Source organism: Volvox carteri (genome assembly GCF_000143455.1).
Source record: "Volvox carteri f. nagariensis unplaced genomic scaffold VOLCAscaffold_13, whole genome shotgun sequence".
In the NCBI taxonomy this organism is placed as follows: domain Eukaryota; kingdom Viridiplantae; phylum Chlorophyta; class Chlorophyceae; order Chlamydomonadales; family Volvocaceae; genus Volvox; species Volvox carteri.
In genome coordinates, this window is record NW_003307556.1 from 108,965 (window position 1) to 126,518 (window position 17,554).

Genomic DNA, 17,554 nt, shown 5'->3' on the forward strand with positions numbered 1-17,554 from the left:
GAAGTAGACAAAGTGCTCTAACGGGTCCATTTGCATTAAGTCTAAGTATTGCAAAAGGAACTCGAACCACGATCGGGTGCAAGTAATATGCGTATCCCTTTTTCCCGAAAATTNTGGGGGAAGCGGGACGCGTTTCTGCGTACTCACCTCGGTACGCGGCGTTTTGCCCGTGGGCTGTAGCGCAGGCCGCGCGGAGTCGGAGTCCGTAGCGCTACCGCCAGGGCCGCTCTCCACCGCACCGGTGTCCCAAAGTTTCCGGACCTCCTCCAGGGTGACCTCCGGCTCTATCGTCAGGGAGTCCAGGGCCGCCTGGAAAGCGGTAACCTGAAGACTCTCTTTGGACAAAATGCCAGCCAAGGAAGACGCAGCCACTTGCTTGATAATCTTGCAAATGGCCACGGACCGTGGATTGGGAGGTGGTGGGCTTGAGGGCGTTGACAGCTTGGAGAGTAACTCCTGGAGTTGCGTCTCCACACGCTGTGAAGAATTTCGTAACGATATAATGTCGTCACGCAGTTCTGCCATCTCTTGGTGTGTTCCTTCCAGGGAACGCTCCAAGGCGCCGACGCGGTTCGGCACTGACTGTCGTAAAGTTTCAACCAAATGCGCTGGCAAAGTGCCAGGCGCTTTGGCTTTGGGAACTTCCGTCGTCGCGTCAACCGCATCATTGCCAGTAGTGTCGAGGGCAGTCGCCACGTTATCAGTTGGCGTCATCGTGTCCTTAATGTCATTATCAACAGGGACAGAGGAAAGGTATTTACGAAGCGAAGCGAAGGATTGTTTCCTTAATTTGCGCTTTTTAATTTTCGCAACACGAAGTGGGTCCGAAGCGGTTGTAGCATCGGCAGGAATTTGCGCCGTAGTCTTAGACTTCGGTCGCGGAATAGGAACGTGCTTAGCATCGCTCAAAGAAACAGCCTTAGTCTTAGCTATAGGCTTAGGAACCATTTCCAGAAAGTCGAGTCTAAGACTCAGACAATGGGCGAGTAACTGCTGCGGCGCAATGTGAGGCGAGGACCGAACAAATGATCGTCGATACCAAAATGTAACAGCCGTCTCTTACCTTAGCTGTTTTAGCGGAAGTAGAGGGTCTCGTCCACGATTGGCGACCCAGCGTTAGGCGTGAGAAGAGACAAGGGAAGTCAGGATTCGAAGACATACGTCGAGAACGGTGACAGCAAGGTCTTGAACCCTGAACACTAGTATAGTGATACGTTAAGTGTCTGGCCGAAGCACTTCACCTGGGTGGCTTAAATGCGGCCCACCTGCCGCCATCTCCATTCCTGGAGTCTTGGTGTCGTACGCTAGGTTGTGATAGCGTACCAGAAAGTGAGTTCGTACAGTTAACGAGTATGGTTCGTAAATACGGGACCGTACCGTTACTGTGATTAAGCTTTAATAGCTTAAAGATATTCTAAGGTAAATGTAGCTTGCTACAATACCCCTTTTAGAACTGCTTGAAAAGGACTCACAGTATCCTGCATGCTTCCTCCTACTTACTTGGAATTGCTTGAGTATGAAGAACACAAGGAGATGAGGAGAAGATGACAAAGAAGAAGAAGAAGAAGAAGAAAGAGAGCAGCAGATATAAATTAACTTGGAAGTCTCTTTTGAAGATCTATGCACAAAGGAAGTTGGAAGGTAAAGCCTTAGTAGTAAACTATGTAATTAATAAGTTGAAAAGGCAGAACGGTATTCAAGGATCTGAAACAAAACAGTAAAGGTTTTTGGAGGCTGATGGCGGGACACCTAGAGGACTACCCTAGGAATGCCTAGTTCACATGCAGACATGACCATGACGGTGGGTCAGCTTAACGAAACTTTACTGTTGAGGTCTGGCCCAAAATGGTTACAAAGGACACCAAATTGTTCAGCCTAGTTACTTTTATCAGGGTTTCAGCCAAAGAAACATTGCAATATTTACTTTTACCCAAGTCACCATTTTGTCTGGTTACCTTGGGAGAAAACTCACAAGATTGAGCCCCAGAAATACTTAGGGAAATACCAGTTTTTCATTCTGCCTCATCATGCCCCAGTCCAGGAAATGCTTGAAAAAGTCATATTCTTGTGTTTTGCAGCAGTCCACATATCCATTTCATATTTTACTATCTGCTTACTCCTCAAAAACCTACAAATGCCCTCAGCCCAAAGTAGGACTTGCATCATTTTTCAAAGTTGGCTGACAAGAAGAGGAAAATGTCCTTTTGGACCCTACCTAAACATGCCCCAACCCATGAAGCACCTTCAATCCACCATATCAACTGATATAATGATAGTCCCATGAACTAAACCCTGCCTAGCTTCCACTGATATCCACACAGCCTAAGTAGTAGTTTTAGTCCCAAGTAAACCCTAAGGCTGGCAGGCTGGCAGGTTGGCAGGCTGGCAAGGCTGGCAGGCTGGCAGGTTGGCAGGTTGGCAGGCTGGCAAGGCTGGCAAGGCTGGCAATGCTGTCAGGCTGGCAAGGCTGGCAAAGCTGTATACATGACCTGTAGCATCAGTCCTCAGTTCAATTCTGTAACGAACATCAGCATAGGTCCAAGTCCTCTCGCTTGGAGGAATATATGCAAACAAACACCTTTGGATACACACTTGGAAGCAGCGGTGGAATGAGAAAATGAACATTCCGGAGAGGTCGGCCCAGAGAGGTAGAACCAGTATAAAAAAGATAGTCTGCCATACGAGACAAGGGTTCCTTTAAGATACAAAGTATTAAACCTCTAGGAATGAAGTCCATGGCCACAGATGTTGCCGTGCACACTGCCAAAGAGGCTGTCAACTGCTGTATCCTTCTGATAATGCCACAAAAGCTAATGCAGCACAAGCTGCATACACGTGTGATATGACACAGACATAATAGTAACAATTTCACAATTCAGTCTCCCACTCCCCTTCCATCTGGCCTCCCGTCCCGGTGCTGGCCTTAGTCACATTTCCACTGTGGCCACATAGCTGAATGCCACATGGCTTTAAAAGCAACCCTGCAAGTGCCATGCTCAGAAGTCAACAAGTCTTAAGAGATGCCACCTCGTGCCGCCTTCTGTGCAGCCGCTGTGCCACACATCGCGGCCAGCTGCGCAACAGAGAGCCGTGGCCCGATACTGCTAGCAGGCGCCGCTGCTGCTGTACCACCACTCGCCGGCCCAACTGCACTGGTGGTCTCGGCCTTCCGATCACTAATGCCCCTCTCCACTGGCCCACTGGCCCCACCACCAGCCGTCTCTTGCCCACCAGTGGCAGCAGTGCTCACTCCCTCTCCACCTTGACACACCGGTTCAGAAGTGTGCCGGGGCTCCTGCACGGTAGTCTGCTCCTGGCCTGATGGTTTGGTCCCTAGGCCAAGCCCGACCACTGGGTGTTGCACTGGTGCTGCAGAGCTTAAAATGTGGAGGTTGCACCGGTCCACGGGCACAGGGGTCACCCTCTTCGGCTTAGTCGGTTGGGCATGTGGCTGCTGAGGGAGCTGACCAGCAACCACGGCAGCATCATGGCACCGTGGTGCTGAGGCCGCGAAGCTGCCGCCAGTGTAATCCCTTGGCGGAGCACTGCTGGGCGGTGTGCCAAATACCAAGACCTGCACGGCAGTGTGCAAAAGATAGGGCGCAGGTGCCAGAGACAGTGTCCTACAAGGTATTGTGTTAAATGACATCTGATGCATGATGATACAAAAGAATTGGCTGTGATTAGCAGTTGAGTGGTGCTTAGGTTGCGTGGAAGACGTGGGCAGACTTTTGCTACCCAGGTCCTCCAGGTGCCTCCATGGAAATAGAGGAAAGACAAGGGCACGACAAGGTGCTGATGCAATGTGGGGCATGAAGGTGAGTGACACCACCAGTACTGGTCAGCCACCCACCATCACCATATCAAGTGGACAAACAGGAATGGGAACACAAAACAGGTCTGCATGGTGCTGTCCAGCCGGCAACAAATCTCAAGCGATTGTTCAGAAATAAGGTGTAATGTGATGACTTGTTCCAAGCCATAAACATACTGAAACATAGCACAGGTCCAAGCGAACCCGTTCATCAACCCCATTCGGGCCAACCCCTGCAACCATGGCGAAAAAGACGCTGTGATAAAAGAGGCAATGAACCTACCTGTGGTGTTGGCATCTTTATGGCTGACCCAGGTGCCGCCACACCCGGCAACACTACACCGCCTGTGAGCGGTGTGCGAGACACTGCAGCAGCCATGGCACTTCCGCCTGTTGATGGAGATAAGCCACCCCCCCCAGGTCCTGTTAGACCTGCTGCAACGGCAGCAGCGGCGGGGACGCCACAGGCCAAGGCCCCCGGGGCAGGGTGGCTTACTCCGGCGGGTCCATCTACCCGGGTAGGCATGATGCGGCGGCGAATGGGGGATGATGGCAATGGAGCAGCCGAGTTCCCGGCAGCAGGCACTGCCACCGCGGCACCAGCGCTGCAGCTGTCATTCGCTCGGGTAGGACGACTAGCAGCGACCGGTACTGCTGCATTCAGCACTGTTGCCGATAGGGGGATGGGCTGAATGCGCTTCGGTTTGGGTCTGCCTTCTGCACCGCCACCAGCGACTCCGGCTTCAACTTCTGCAGGGCGCTTTGCACCAGCCGTGGTGGTGGCACCGACACGGTTTTGGGTCGAACCGGCGCCTGCAGCGCAAACCGTGATAGGATGTGCGCGATGTGGCGCCATGGCAGCGCTAGGAGGTACCTCTACCGGGGCTGCTGGCAGCTGCCCTTCCGTTTCCTCGGCCAGCACGGCAGGGGCCGCCACCCCGGCAGCAGCAGTTGTCACCGCCACCCCGGCTGCAGACCTTATGGATGCAGCCGCAGTCCACTCTTGCAGCCGCCGCGCTGCTGTGTGTGACACAGCTGCCGCCACACCCGGCGGCAGCTCCTGCAGCGGCAGCGGCTCCCCCAGCTCCCCGTCTTCGAAGGAGCACACAGTGCAATACCCGTCCCTGCATCGGTCATTGCTTAGAGTTTTAACCCTTGCTGGTCTTTGCTGGTGTCAATAGGTTATGAGCCCCGAATGGCGCATTGCGCTGCCGGGAGGTCGCCGGTTCGATACCCACTGGCTGTTGTCCAGAGAATGGGTGACCGGGATGAGGCACGGGAAGGCCCCGAGCGAGAGAGTGTCACTCACGGGGGGACAAACGAGCTGAAACAGAGGCCAGGATCCACTACACCCGGCTGTGCTGGGCCAATGGTTCAGGGATGACTTCCCTTCCCAGCGACTCGCCTCTTTTTTATCACTCCCTTGCGGAGAGTGATAGGGTGAGACTGATAGAGCCGCTGCACCTCCATGCCCACACATCCATGCGCTTTGCGCCATGCACGTTTACGAGTTCCCTTACCACACTGCCTCTGCCTGGATATGGAGCGGGTCCACCAACTATTTGACGTTCGTTCCCACCTAATTTGAAACCATCCCGAGCCCATTCAACCCACCTTGATGCCACCACAAGGTAGCGACCGTCATCTGACCAGGCCAAGTCCGTAACGGCCGCATAATGAATGCCGCCTAACACCGCTAGAGGCTCCAGTGCCTAAAAAGGCATGTGGGAGGGGTCGGGGAGCTGAGAGGCGCGAGGAACAGCTGGGGGTGAGGGGCGGTGATGGTGATTACCCAGAACGGCGGGGCACGACGATGAAGGATGATAGCCCATTACCTGCATGTCGTACAGTACGACGCTGTCAATGGATGCTATCGCCATGATAATCCTGTACGGCAGTCGCGACGCCGTGAGGCGCTGCTGCTGCTGTTGTGATGCGCGGAAGAGTTGGGGGCAGAAACGCACCACCAGAGCTCCCTTGCTGAGGCAGGGCAGACTGAGCGCAGGACTCGACCTGAAAAGATGGGCAGGATGCATAAGGTCATATGGATCAAAACAGGCGGGCTGGTGAGACCTATCACCAGGTGCAAGCCGCAGACTGCGGATGCAGCTGGTAACGTACAACAATAGCAATGGCCTACACCTGGATGTCAAGACCTATTTGCAGCATGACAAACTAAATTGCCGCTGACCCGACCAAAGTTAAGCGCCACTCGGCGGAGTGGCACCTACTGCATGTAGCCCCAAGACCAGTTGACCCCATGTGCGAAACCAGACCGCGCATATCTGCACGGACCAGGTACCTACCACTGCATCAACTCTGTAACGCTAGAAGATATGTAATCGAGCAGAGTCACACACCTACTCTCGTCCACAGCCCACGACCGCCCCTTCCCATCCACCCAACCACCGCCGTACCAATCGCCCCTTGAAAAGACGTGGGTTGTGCTGGTGGCAGGTGCGGAGGCGGCAGCCCTGCGGTGATGGTGGGTTTTTTTGACACGGCGGAATTCACAACAGTGTAAATGTTGGCTGATACCGGAAAGGAGGAGCAGGTTTTGACCATGGAGACGGAGCATGGAGCATGAGGGCCGGGTCGGGGGTTAGCATCCAGGAGCCAAGAATGTTACTTGAGGCTTGCAGTGGCTGGCCGGCAAAAAGGCTCGTCCATGGAAAAGGGTTGTATGAGGGGAAAAGTGCACTGTGCCCCGTTGGTGTGTAACCTACCGGGTAGGCATCCTACCGGGGCGCGCACCTATCTGTGGCTACAGCCCGAGAGGGGCAGCGTAGACACCATCTCCACGGAAAACGCGGGGAAGAAATCCTAAGCAGAAACTAACTTGCACATCCCTGTGTAAGGTATTAATCACCGGACGGACCCCGTGGTGCCCACTTGCCTACTGCCCCCCCTACCAGGTATGTCACAGCAAAGCACCCAAGTGTGATGACCCGGTCTGGGAACCGCACGAATACTCGATTGTATCACCGAGCTATGAGTACAGCACAGCTTGTTCCCGACGCACCTGTAGACGCCCGCAGGCGCCGCCAGGAATGCCCCGTCCGGTGACCAGGCCAGGCGGCGGAAGAAGGTGGGCAGCGAGTCATCGCTGAAGAGGGGCTGCTTAGCGGTCCCAGCTGCAGCAGCAGCCAAGCAAACAGCACCAACGGCGATACCACTCAGAACATGGCGTGACATTGCACACTCGAAACGGAGATCCACCACCGCATGTTAGTAAAATTGATGTAACTTGGTTTTTGTATGCCAAAGGCAATATTGCTGGCTACTGAATGAGCAGTGACTGTGGGAACAGCCAGAGGCAATACAGGTTGTCGATTGGAGGTTTGGCCCACATGCACATGAAGCCCGACGCTTCCGAGGCTTCCATACAGCAATAGACGCAGTAACTGGACGCAACGAAATACATTGATGACAAGGTTTGGGTACTACACAAACGGCAACGCATTGTACACAGCATGTTGTACACATATAAGTGTGAACTGCCCATGCAATGCGGGCAATGCGACCCTATGTCCACCACACACTGCCACTCGGTCCTAGTCCACATAGCGTTCTCATGGGAGGTGTAAAGGCATCTCGCCTAGCCAATACTGCGCAACCACAGGTTGGCACACTGAGGGCCCCCGCAGCGCTCCTCCACCGGGGTGACCAAACTCGGGAGGAAAACCCCTACTAGTACGCCCCTCCCACGAGGTGACATGACGAACTGTCACTTACCCACCTCCCCCCAGTCCTCCAGCTGCCTCCCATCCCGCGAACTGCACACCGTTTCACGGCAACCCTCCCTGCACCACTTCTGCACGGGGACCCACCTGTGGTTTGAGCAGCAGTAGCAGCAGCAGCAGTAGTGGCCGGCATCTCGCCCTGCACGTCTCCTCCCATTGTCACGCCACCCGCTGCCGCTGCAATAGCACCCGCTGCCGCCGGTTGTTGCTGAGGCACAACTGGCAGCGGCCCCTTAGCCAGCGTGGCGGCCGCGTAGAAGCCGTCGTGAGCTAGGGACGCCGACATCACAACAGAGGCTGCCGCCCCGGCACACTTCGCCCCTGCAATATCCATCCACCTAGCTCTCGTTACACTCCCAAACATTGGGAGCTATCTCCGGTCAGCTGCTGCTGCCCCGCTCCCTGCCGCTGCACACACATTCGCATGCATACGGGACTTACCTCCCTCACCAGCCGCTGCCGCCACCGACTGCGGCGGCGGCTTCACGGAGTACACCCGGGCGGTGCGGTCGGCCAACTGAGAGGCGATGTAGCGGCCGAGGGGGTCCCACGCCACTCCCTGGACGTAGTGGCCGTGGTCCTGGAGCCACTTCTGCAGGGGTACGGGTATGGGAGTAGAGGTGTTGTCAAAGACCCAAAGGATATAGCTCTACGAGTGCACATCTCAGCAGGTTGATGAGAACAGGTTCTATAGCAGGTATAGGCAGGTAGAAAAGCAAGTTAACGACACCTTAAGCAGTTAACAGTGGTCACACGTGCAGCATGCCTTGGCGGCCGGTAGTCCGTGCATGTTAGCAGAAAATGCAAGAAGCCCGTCTTCCCATGTCACATGCCGTAACCCTACGGAAGGTCAGGCCAGCAGTGCACGTAGACACAGAGCACCCATCTGCCGCTCACCAGCGACTTGCGCCCGTCCACATCCCACAGGATGCAGTTGTTCTCGATGCCGCCGCTGAGCAACGCGCTGCCGTCGGGGGCCCAGGCCAGATCCAGGACATCGTCACAGTGACCCCGCAGAAGGCCCACTTGGCGCCAGATGCCACTAGCGGCGGCACTGGCGGCGCAACCATTCGTGGCCGCGGCCCCTGAGGTGAGGAATGAGCGACAGGGCGCGTGTGTGGGACAGGGCATGACTCTGGTGGACTTCCCGCACCGTGAGAGGGAAAGGCAAAAGGATTAGGCCAATGCTCACATACCTTCGCCGCTGCTGATGTCCAGTTGGCCCCGTTGATGCTGTTGCTGCTGTGCACCCGCCGCAAACATGGCAAAACGCCAGAGCAAGACCTCGCCTTTATCACCCGCACTGGCCAGCAAGTCACCTGCGTCAACGGCGTTGGTGAATGCTGTTAAGCAAATGGGTGTTTGTGAGCCCCAGAAAGTCAACGACGTATGGCAGGGCATTGCACCCTGTGTGCGACCTGTGGGCTCGGTTCGCTAACCGAAGTGAGCATTGTCCTCTCCACGGCGACACCCAAGCCCTAAACGTTCATTTAAACGTTCATTTCTAATGATGAACAAATCTGATATGAAGGAATGGAAGGAATCAATCCCTAAGTGCGCACCTGTTGGAGAGAACCTTACACAATTCACGGACTTGCTGTTCACAGGATAGCTACTGAGGAAGCGGACGCCCGGGCATCCATCTTCCTCGACGACCACTTCCCAGTGCTGCGTATGCAGGGTGTTCAAAGCGACGCGTGCAGTAATGAATCGGAGCCTTACGCGTGCATTCTCAAAGTGCGCTAGACCAGCGCACGCACAGCACGGAATAAAGGCAGCATTTACCCTCCGCGGAAAGGCGACTAACAAGCGTGACTATGGTCATAACGAGCAAAAGAAAATTAAACTGTTGGAGCCCTTCGTCATGCATAGCATCCCCTTGCGAACGCACCTTGACTTCGCCGTCCTGTCCGCCCGAGACTAGGGTGTGGCTGTTTGGCTGAAAGTCAACGCTAAGAACAGGTTCTTTTCCATGCCAGACAATCTGCAACGTCTTCAGCTGCATAGAGACAAGGCTCGCTGCACTTCTGTTTCCAAAACAGGTCCGTCAAGCTTGCTACGCGGTCAGCACTGAAGCCATAGGATGAAGTTGCAAATGTATCGAGGCCAATTGATTTTGATAAGCCTGTACAAGGCTGCCGCAAGTCCCTTCAAACACAGCGTGCAGCTTAAGAAATCCGCGGACGCTAAAACTTTGGCCAGTAATATCTGCGTCACACTGGAGCGGCGGTGCTAAGAAAAGGTAGTGAGAGAAAGACCTGCATCCAAATCGGTCACTTGCCGGCTATGCTAGCGCGCCAATTCGGATGTACGACATGTACGCTTTCCTTTTGGCTGTTATAGAAGCGGAGGTAACACATTGCAGTCTTTATACGATGATCAATGAAAGGCACCACCCGGCTCAATTTGGAGGCCCGGAAGAGATGCTTGGTTTTGTAAATTTGGCAGACCGGCTGGTGGTACTTACTAGGGCATAGTTTACTAGCCGAGAATAGAGGTGCAGCAGACGAGGCGCTAAATGTGACTGCAAAGCCTTCACGGCCTTTAACAGCTGATAAGGTCGCTGCAGTACTGGAAGGCCTAACGAGTAGCATGTATAGCAGCTGTCTCGCGAACTGAAAAGGCGTCCAGCGGCTGTGAACGGTTTGCCAGGCGGCTACACAGTCGTAGCGAGAGCCTGCTTAATCTCTGTACTGTACTGCATGTACTACAGGTAAAGGAGCGCGTTCGTGTGGAGCGTGTTCATGTTCGGTGTACAAGCGTACATGTCAGACACAACGAGGATTGCAGCTGGCGACGCGCGAGGAAAGTGCTACGCGTCGGTTCTGGAGCGGGGCCGAGAAGCTGAATCTATGCCGTGCAGCTTTGGGCCACAATCATAGCCTGGGCGCGCAGCATTAACATCTTGCGTTGCGCACTTCGCCGACCGGTAATGATATGCCAGATCAGCATGATTTAATAATGTATTATGTTAGTGAAGTTTAACAGTGATACAGGGAACGTTTTCAATCCAAACAAGGTCTTAAGCAGGGATGCCGCCTCAGCACTGAGTTGTTCGGGTTGCTTAGCGAATTCTTGCGGGCATGGTAGAAGAGAATGAGAGAGAAGAGCGCCGTCGAGTTTTGATGGCCCCTACATCGACGGCGACGCAGTATCACTATTGCATTATATTGATGATGACAGCCTTCTGGCTACTCTCTCGGAACGCATGCAACCCCTGCTCGGTATTAGATGGGTTTTCAGCTCGTTCGGGGCTTAAGCCTTACGTCGATCTTATGTTTTTTGCCCACTGCAAGCAAACCGAAAGCGCGGGCCTAGGGGACTGTGCCGGCCTGCGGCTGGAAGGAGAAGCCCTCAGAAGGGGGCGCCTCGGTACTTCGGCTTAGCCTACGCGGACCGGACAAAGCCTTTCCTACTAGTCCAACGGCCCTCACCGAGGACGAGTGGGGTGCTTATTAGCCAAGCTAAACAGGCTTCTGACCTAGATCTGGCATGCAACTCTACCGCAGGATGTCCTCTTGGCGTTGGGGGGGAACTCGCAGGTGGTTGGGCGTCCAAGCTGTTCCGCTTTTTAGAGACCTTACATTTTGGTGTGTGGGATGGATTACCGGCTGGGGCTACAATCGGTAACAGAAAGGTAGAGTGGCGACACTGGACAACCCAGCCTGGAGGGGCCAACCCTTACTGAGCTCCGTCACCCGTTCGTGTCGTCATGGAACCACGAGAGGCTGTGGACGGGGCATTAGGATGGCTAAATACAGGCACTGGATGGGTTTACCGTTTGAGGAAGCGGCTGGAGCAAGCTGGTTGCCGCGTGCCAGTATGTTTATCCCTGTTAATGCATCGGTTGTTCGTTTATGCTGCTGGCCGTCAGAAGCAAATACAAATGACACAGCACTAAAGTGGATGTCCCAATGGGGACTCCCTTCGGTTTCCCCACTGGGGACTCCACCGAAGGGAGCCCAAGGGTGATGAAACCCAATGGCTAAAACCCTTTGCGGGTAAGGGCTATGTATTTTGTACCCTAGGACAGCCGGCGGTGGGGTTCCCTATAGCCCATGTATATGCCCTGTAATTACAGCCCCCCTTACGGCCCCCATTACAGCCCCCCTTACGGCCCGTAAACTGGACAGGCCCATTAGCGGCTCAAGCCATAACGGGCCCGCCAGCGTTTGTACGGGGGGTAAGCGCCTATGGGTCCGTGTATGGGGCTACGTGCTCCCATTGGGCAGATGAGGCGACTCAGTGAGCGATACATACAAACTTTTCGAGTTTTTAGTTCACCCACGGTGCCGCATAATATCCACCCGTAATCACTGGGTATTCACCTGTAATTGTGCGAGTAATTGGTTACATGCGCCCGTAATTCACCTGCAGCACCGTGTAATATCCACCCGTAATCACTGGGTATTCACCCGTAATTGTGCGCGTAATTGGTTACATGCGCCCATAATTCACCTGCAGCACCGTGTAATATCCACCCATAATTCCGGGGTAGTCGCCCGTAAATGTTCACCCGTATCCTTGTGCTCAAATTACGGGACCCATAACGTGTTACAGACCCGTAATTTCTGTCAAATTACGGGTGGATTGACCCAAATTTACGGGTAAAATGACCCCCGTTTTCCCAGAGTGTTGAAGACCCAAGTTGTTGGAAATATGGTTCTTCAAGTACTCCGTCATATGATAGTAAGTGCTGCTGCAGTATCTTCTTTGTTATTGCTTTGCATGTCAAAAACTTATGTCTGGACAACTTTTTTGCTTCAGGCATGTCTTCCAGGATTCTCATTGAACTGTGTCCCAAGAGGTGGCCTCAATGATAAGTTTCTTTGGGACGACCACACTTGGTCAGCAGTTAAAAACTCACTGGCAAAGACAACTGTCAGAGCACAGGCATTTAAGGCCTGGCCAGTACTGTTCAATCTCGACTATAACAGTATAAAGCATCTTGGGCTTTATTGCTTTGATTCAATGGAGGCTGCAAAGCGGGTTCTGCATGAAGAATTAAGGGAGGAGGATATGATGGCACTCGACAGGTAAGCTTTCCTTAAAGGGTCAACATGAATTTTTGGGTTTTGGGTTTTTATAGGGTTTGGGGACTTTACCTGCTTTCCGAGGAGTTTGCCCTTAATGCTTGTGGGTTTAGGGTTTAGGGTTTGCCCTTAATGCTGTGTATAATTTAATGTTTAAAACTAATATATTATGCAAAATCTGCAGGTGGTATGAGGGTTGGAAAGTTGTTATCAGGAATGCAATGGCGAAAGCAAGTCCAATGACCATGGACTGTCTTTTTGAAACCCATGAGGAGCAAGTTCTCCTTCAGCTATTTGCATGTGACCGGGTATGGATCTATATTGAAGACTACTTTGACAAGGAGCCTATTCTGCAGGCAGCTCTTAAGGTTCACCATGGTCAGCATGCAGATCCAGCTCCATCTAATATTCAAGAAGCTACTGCAACAGCTGAAATGCAGGCAGCAGTATCTTCTAGATACAATATATCAAGCCATGGTAACTTTGATGCTGGATACAGCTTCTTTGCTATTTTTGCAGTACATGTTCAGCCTTGTACTGGAGAAGACAAACCTTGGGAGGTGTTGCATTTACAGAATGATTTACACCAGCCTCCTGGAAGTGGTAAAAATAATTGCAGGTTTACAGCTGGGCCTATGACTGTATCTCTGCCAACAACACAACTTGGATGTGAATATGATAGTAAGTATACAAGAGAAGTAAATGATATTTGGTTTTGTTTGTGAGGACTTACGATTGACTTGTTATTGTAGGTTTTTATGCAACAAAGGTATGGACTTCATATGGCTATCAGGGCTATCATCCACAAGGTTGCCCCTCTCTTGGTCATACCTTTCTTGTGCGACCAACTGACAGAATCATAAATCATATTCGGCAGAAGTTTATTGGTCCAAGCCTTAATGGTATCTCCACATCACCTCTTTTCAGCAACAAGGTTGATCCTGTGGCATCTTGTACATCAGAGCTACAGGCTGTAGTTCGTCTGGAGCATAGTATGGGTGTCATGGCATTACCTATAAATGGTCATCATGTGCATTTTTTAACCTACCATCCATTATTTTACCACACACCAAATATTTTATTTGGAATGGATGAGCTGGAGCTGCTTAGCAGGAGGTTACAGAAGCTGGTTGCATTTCAGCATGGTGGTACAGGAGATAGTAAACCTCTCAGTGACCGGCTACTCTCTGCTCTATGGAGTGGGCTTCTTGAGCAGGTTGCTGATATGAAAGCTGCAATTCAGAAGAGGATATCAACTATTGAAGAAATTCATAATCCTTTGCGACTGGAATGGGGGGCTGTGGCTATTGAAGACCCAAGAAATGGATCTCATGATGCATCAGTGCATGATCTTCTGAAAAACTTATCAAGGGAGATCCTGTACAGTGTCTGGACCTTCCATGCCAAGCGAGCGATGACATATATCCTGACATCACTTTGGGTACCTTGTGTTTCAAATGCTCTTGGCAGTTGGAGAAATCATATGTAAGCTCTGAGGGGTTCTCCACAGCATACATGATGATATTAAACCAACTGCCAAGAGCATTTGAAACCCAAAGTACCCAAAGTGACGTTGGGATATATATCATCTCTCGCTTGGCATGGAAGGTCCAGACACTGTACAGGATCTCCCTTGATACGTTTTTCAGAAGGTCATGCACTGATGCATCATGAGATCCATTTCTTGGGTCTTCAATAGCCACAGCCCCCCATTCCAGTCGCAAAGGATTATGAGCTTCTTCAATAGTTGATATTTTCTTCTGTAATTGCAGCTTTCATATCACCAACCTGCTCAAGAAGCCCACTCCTTAGAGCAGAGAGTAGCCAGTCCCTGACAGGTAAACTATCTCCAGCTTCTGTAATCTCCTGCCTAGTAGCTCCAGCTCATCCATTCCAAATAAAATATTTGGTGTGTGGTAGAATAGTGAATGGTAGGTTAAAAAATGCACATGATAACCATTGATAGGTAATGCCATGACACCCATACTATGCTCCAGACAAACTACACCTCGTAGCTCTGATGTACAAGATGCCACAGGATCAACCTTGTTGATGAAAAGAGGTGATGTAGAGATACCATTAAGGCTTGGACCAATAAACTTATGCTGTATATGATTGATGATTCTGTCAGTTGGGTGCACAAGAAAGGTATGACCAAGAGAGGGGCAACCTTGTGGATGATAGCCCTGATAGCCATATGAGGTCCATACATTTGTTGCATAAAACTCTAAAATAACAATTCAAACGTAACTCATCTTAAACAAAACCAAATATCATTTACTTCTCTTGTATACTTACTATCATGTTCACATCCTTGTTGTGTTGTAGGCAGAGATACTGTCATAGGCCCAGCTGTAAATCTGCAAACTTTTACACTTCCAGCAGGCTGGTGTAAATCATTCTGTAAATGCAATACCTCCCAAGGTTAGTCTTCTCCAGTACAAGGCTGAACATGTACTCCTGCAAAAATAGCAAAGAAGCTGTATCCAGCATTAAAGTTACCATGGCTTGAAATATTGTATCTGGAAGATAATGCTGCCTGTATTTGAGATGTTGCAGTAGCTTCTTGAATATTAGATGGAACAGGATCTGCATGCTGACCATGGTGAACCTGTCTGCAGAATAGGCTCCTTATCAAAGTAGTCTTCAATATAGATCCATACCCTGTCACATGCAAATAGCTGAAGGAGAAGCTGCTCTTCATGGGTTTCAAATAGACAGTCCATGGTCATTGGAGTTGCTTTAGCCATTGCATTCCTGATAACAACTTTCCAACCCTCATACCACCTGCAGATTTTGCATGATAAATTAGTTTTAAACATTAAATTATACACCCAAGCATTAAGGGCAAACTCCTCAGAAAGCAGGTAAAGTCCCCACACCCTATAAAAACCCAAACATTCATCTTGACCCTTTAAGGAACATTTACCTGTCAAGTGCCATCATATCCTCCTCTCTTATTTCATCATGCAGAACCCGCTTTGCAGCCTCCATTGAATCAAAGCGATAAAGCCCAAGATGCTTTATACTGTTATAGTCGAGATTGAACAGTACTGGCCAGGCCTTAAATGCCTGTGCTCTGACAGTTGTCTTTGCCAGTGAGTTTTTAACTGCTGACCAAGTGTGGTCGTCCCAAAGAAACTTATCATTGAGGCCACCTCTTGGGACACAGTTCAATGAGAATCCTGGAAGACATGCCTGAAGCAAAAAAGTTGTCCAGACATAAGTTTTTGACATGCAAAGCAATAACAAAGAAGATACTGCAGCAGCACTTACTATCATATGACGGAGTACTTGAAGAACCATATTTCCAACACTTTGTGTCTTCAATGGATTTGCATTTGATAAACGGTAGTCAGGAACCAGTACATATGCTTTGTACTGATTCTGGCTCCCAGCAAGATAGCGTGACCACCCAAGGTCTCGTGCAAATACCTTGCCTCGCTGTAGATTAGCATCTGTCACAGGTTAAAAGGGAACGGAACTCAATTTTGTGATAGTTATAACCTTTAAACATTTTTAACAAATCCAATATCCCCACATGACTATATCAGTTCAATTTACTGAAATACTAAATATCTACCTTTTATGAATTGGAATTTGCCACAACCTTCAGGACCACAATCACTGTATCATATAGCTCAGCCATGATGATCATCTCAATGAAGGAGAAATAGGTTCCCTCCTTAACTATGAATTGTTGAACAGTGGGTTTAGGGTTTAAAACCCTAAACCCACTGTTCAAAACCCTGTGTACTTAATATTAGAGATAGACACAAGCTAATCACACATTACATCTACATATTCCTTCTAATTTATAAATTAGCAATAATGATATAAATTTCAACAAGTCCTAAGGTTGTAAACTTAGGGTTTACAGTGTAAATTGGTTTGTTAATTACCTGCTAAAGTTAAGCTGGAAGTACCCTGGATGGGCATTACGGAAGCCATAGTGCTCTTCCAGGGTTTGGAAAACATTTGGGTGACCCACGACCTTGGCCACCCAGCTTCTCACAATCCTGGCCATCTCCACACGGTGTTCTGGCGATGCTTTAGCAACAAATGCCTCAGGAATGCAGTTTCCATTAGCAAATACAGGAATGACCTTAAGGCCTTTCTTGGGAATGTAGAGGTTACTCATCTGCATACAAAGAACAGTAGTTATAGTCCAAAGTAGTACTAGAACCATCATTTTCACAACACAAGCATGTCCACCAAACATGCCCAAGGTAAATAGGATCTCCCTTAAAGCATTTCTTGATCTTGCATACCCCTTTTAGAACTGCTTGAAAAGGACTCACAGTATCCTGCATGCTTCCTCCTACTTACTTGGAATTGCTTGAGTATGAAGAACACAAGGAGATGAGGAGAAGATGACAAAGAAGAAGAAGAAGAAGAAAGAGAGCAGCAGATATAAATTAACTTGGAAGTCTCTTTTGAAGATCTATGCACAAAGGAAGTTGGAAGGTAAAGCCTTAGTAGTAAACTATGTAATTAATAAGTTGAAAAGGCAGAACGGTATTCAAGGATCTGAAACAAAACAGTAAAGGTTTTTGGAGGCTGATGGCGGGACACCTAGAGGACTACCCTAGGAATGCCTAGTTCACATGCAGACATGACCATGACGGTGGGTCAGCTTAACGAAACTTTACTGTTGAGGTCTGGCCCAAAATGGTTACAAAGGACACCAAATTGTTCAGCCTAGTTACTTTTATCAGGGTTTCAGCCAAAGAAACATTGCAATATTTACTTTTACCCAAGTCACCATTTTGTCTGGTTACCTTGGGAGAAAACTCACAAGATTGAGCCCCAGAAATACTTAGGGAAATACCAGTTTTTCATTCTGCCTCATCATGCCCCAGTCCAGGAAATGCTTGAAAAAGTCATATTCTTGTGTTTTGCAGCAGTCCACATATCCATTTCATATTTTACTATCTGCTTACTCCTCAAAAACCTACAAATGC

The 17,554-nt window shown here is 50.4% G+C and overlaps 1 protein-coding gene across 1 annotated transcript in view; it reads right to left on the reverse strand.

The window, feature by feature from the left end:
- Positions 1 to 4,877: 4,877 nt before the first annotated feature.
- Positions 4,878 to 17,554, reverse strand: part of VOLCADRAFT_58980 (uncharacterized protein) — a gene marked incomplete at both ends in the record, with an annotated part of 23,619 nt that continues 10,942 nt past the window's right edge. The window contains 9 exons of the mRNA XM_002949179.1: positions 4,878 to 4,938; positions 5,429 to 5,526; positions 5,650 to 5,827; positions 6,232 to 6,288; positions 6,837 to 7,015; positions 8,024 to 8,149; positions 8,455 to 8,611; positions 8,819 to 8,876; positions 9,120 to 9,200. Coding sequence (XP_002949225.1) covers positions 4,878 to 4,938; positions 5,429 to 5,526; positions 5,650 to 5,827; positions 6,232 to 6,288; positions 6,837 to 7,015; positions 8,024 to 8,149; positions 8,455 to 8,611; positions 8,819 to 8,876; positions 9,120 to 9,200 — 995 coding nt within the window. The remainder of the gene's footprint in view (positions 4,939 to 5,428; positions 5,527 to 5,649; positions 5,828 to 6,231; positions 6,289 to 6,836; positions 7,016 to 8,023; positions 8,150 to 8,454; positions 8,612 to 8,818; positions 8,877 to 9,119; positions 9,201 to 17,554) is intronic.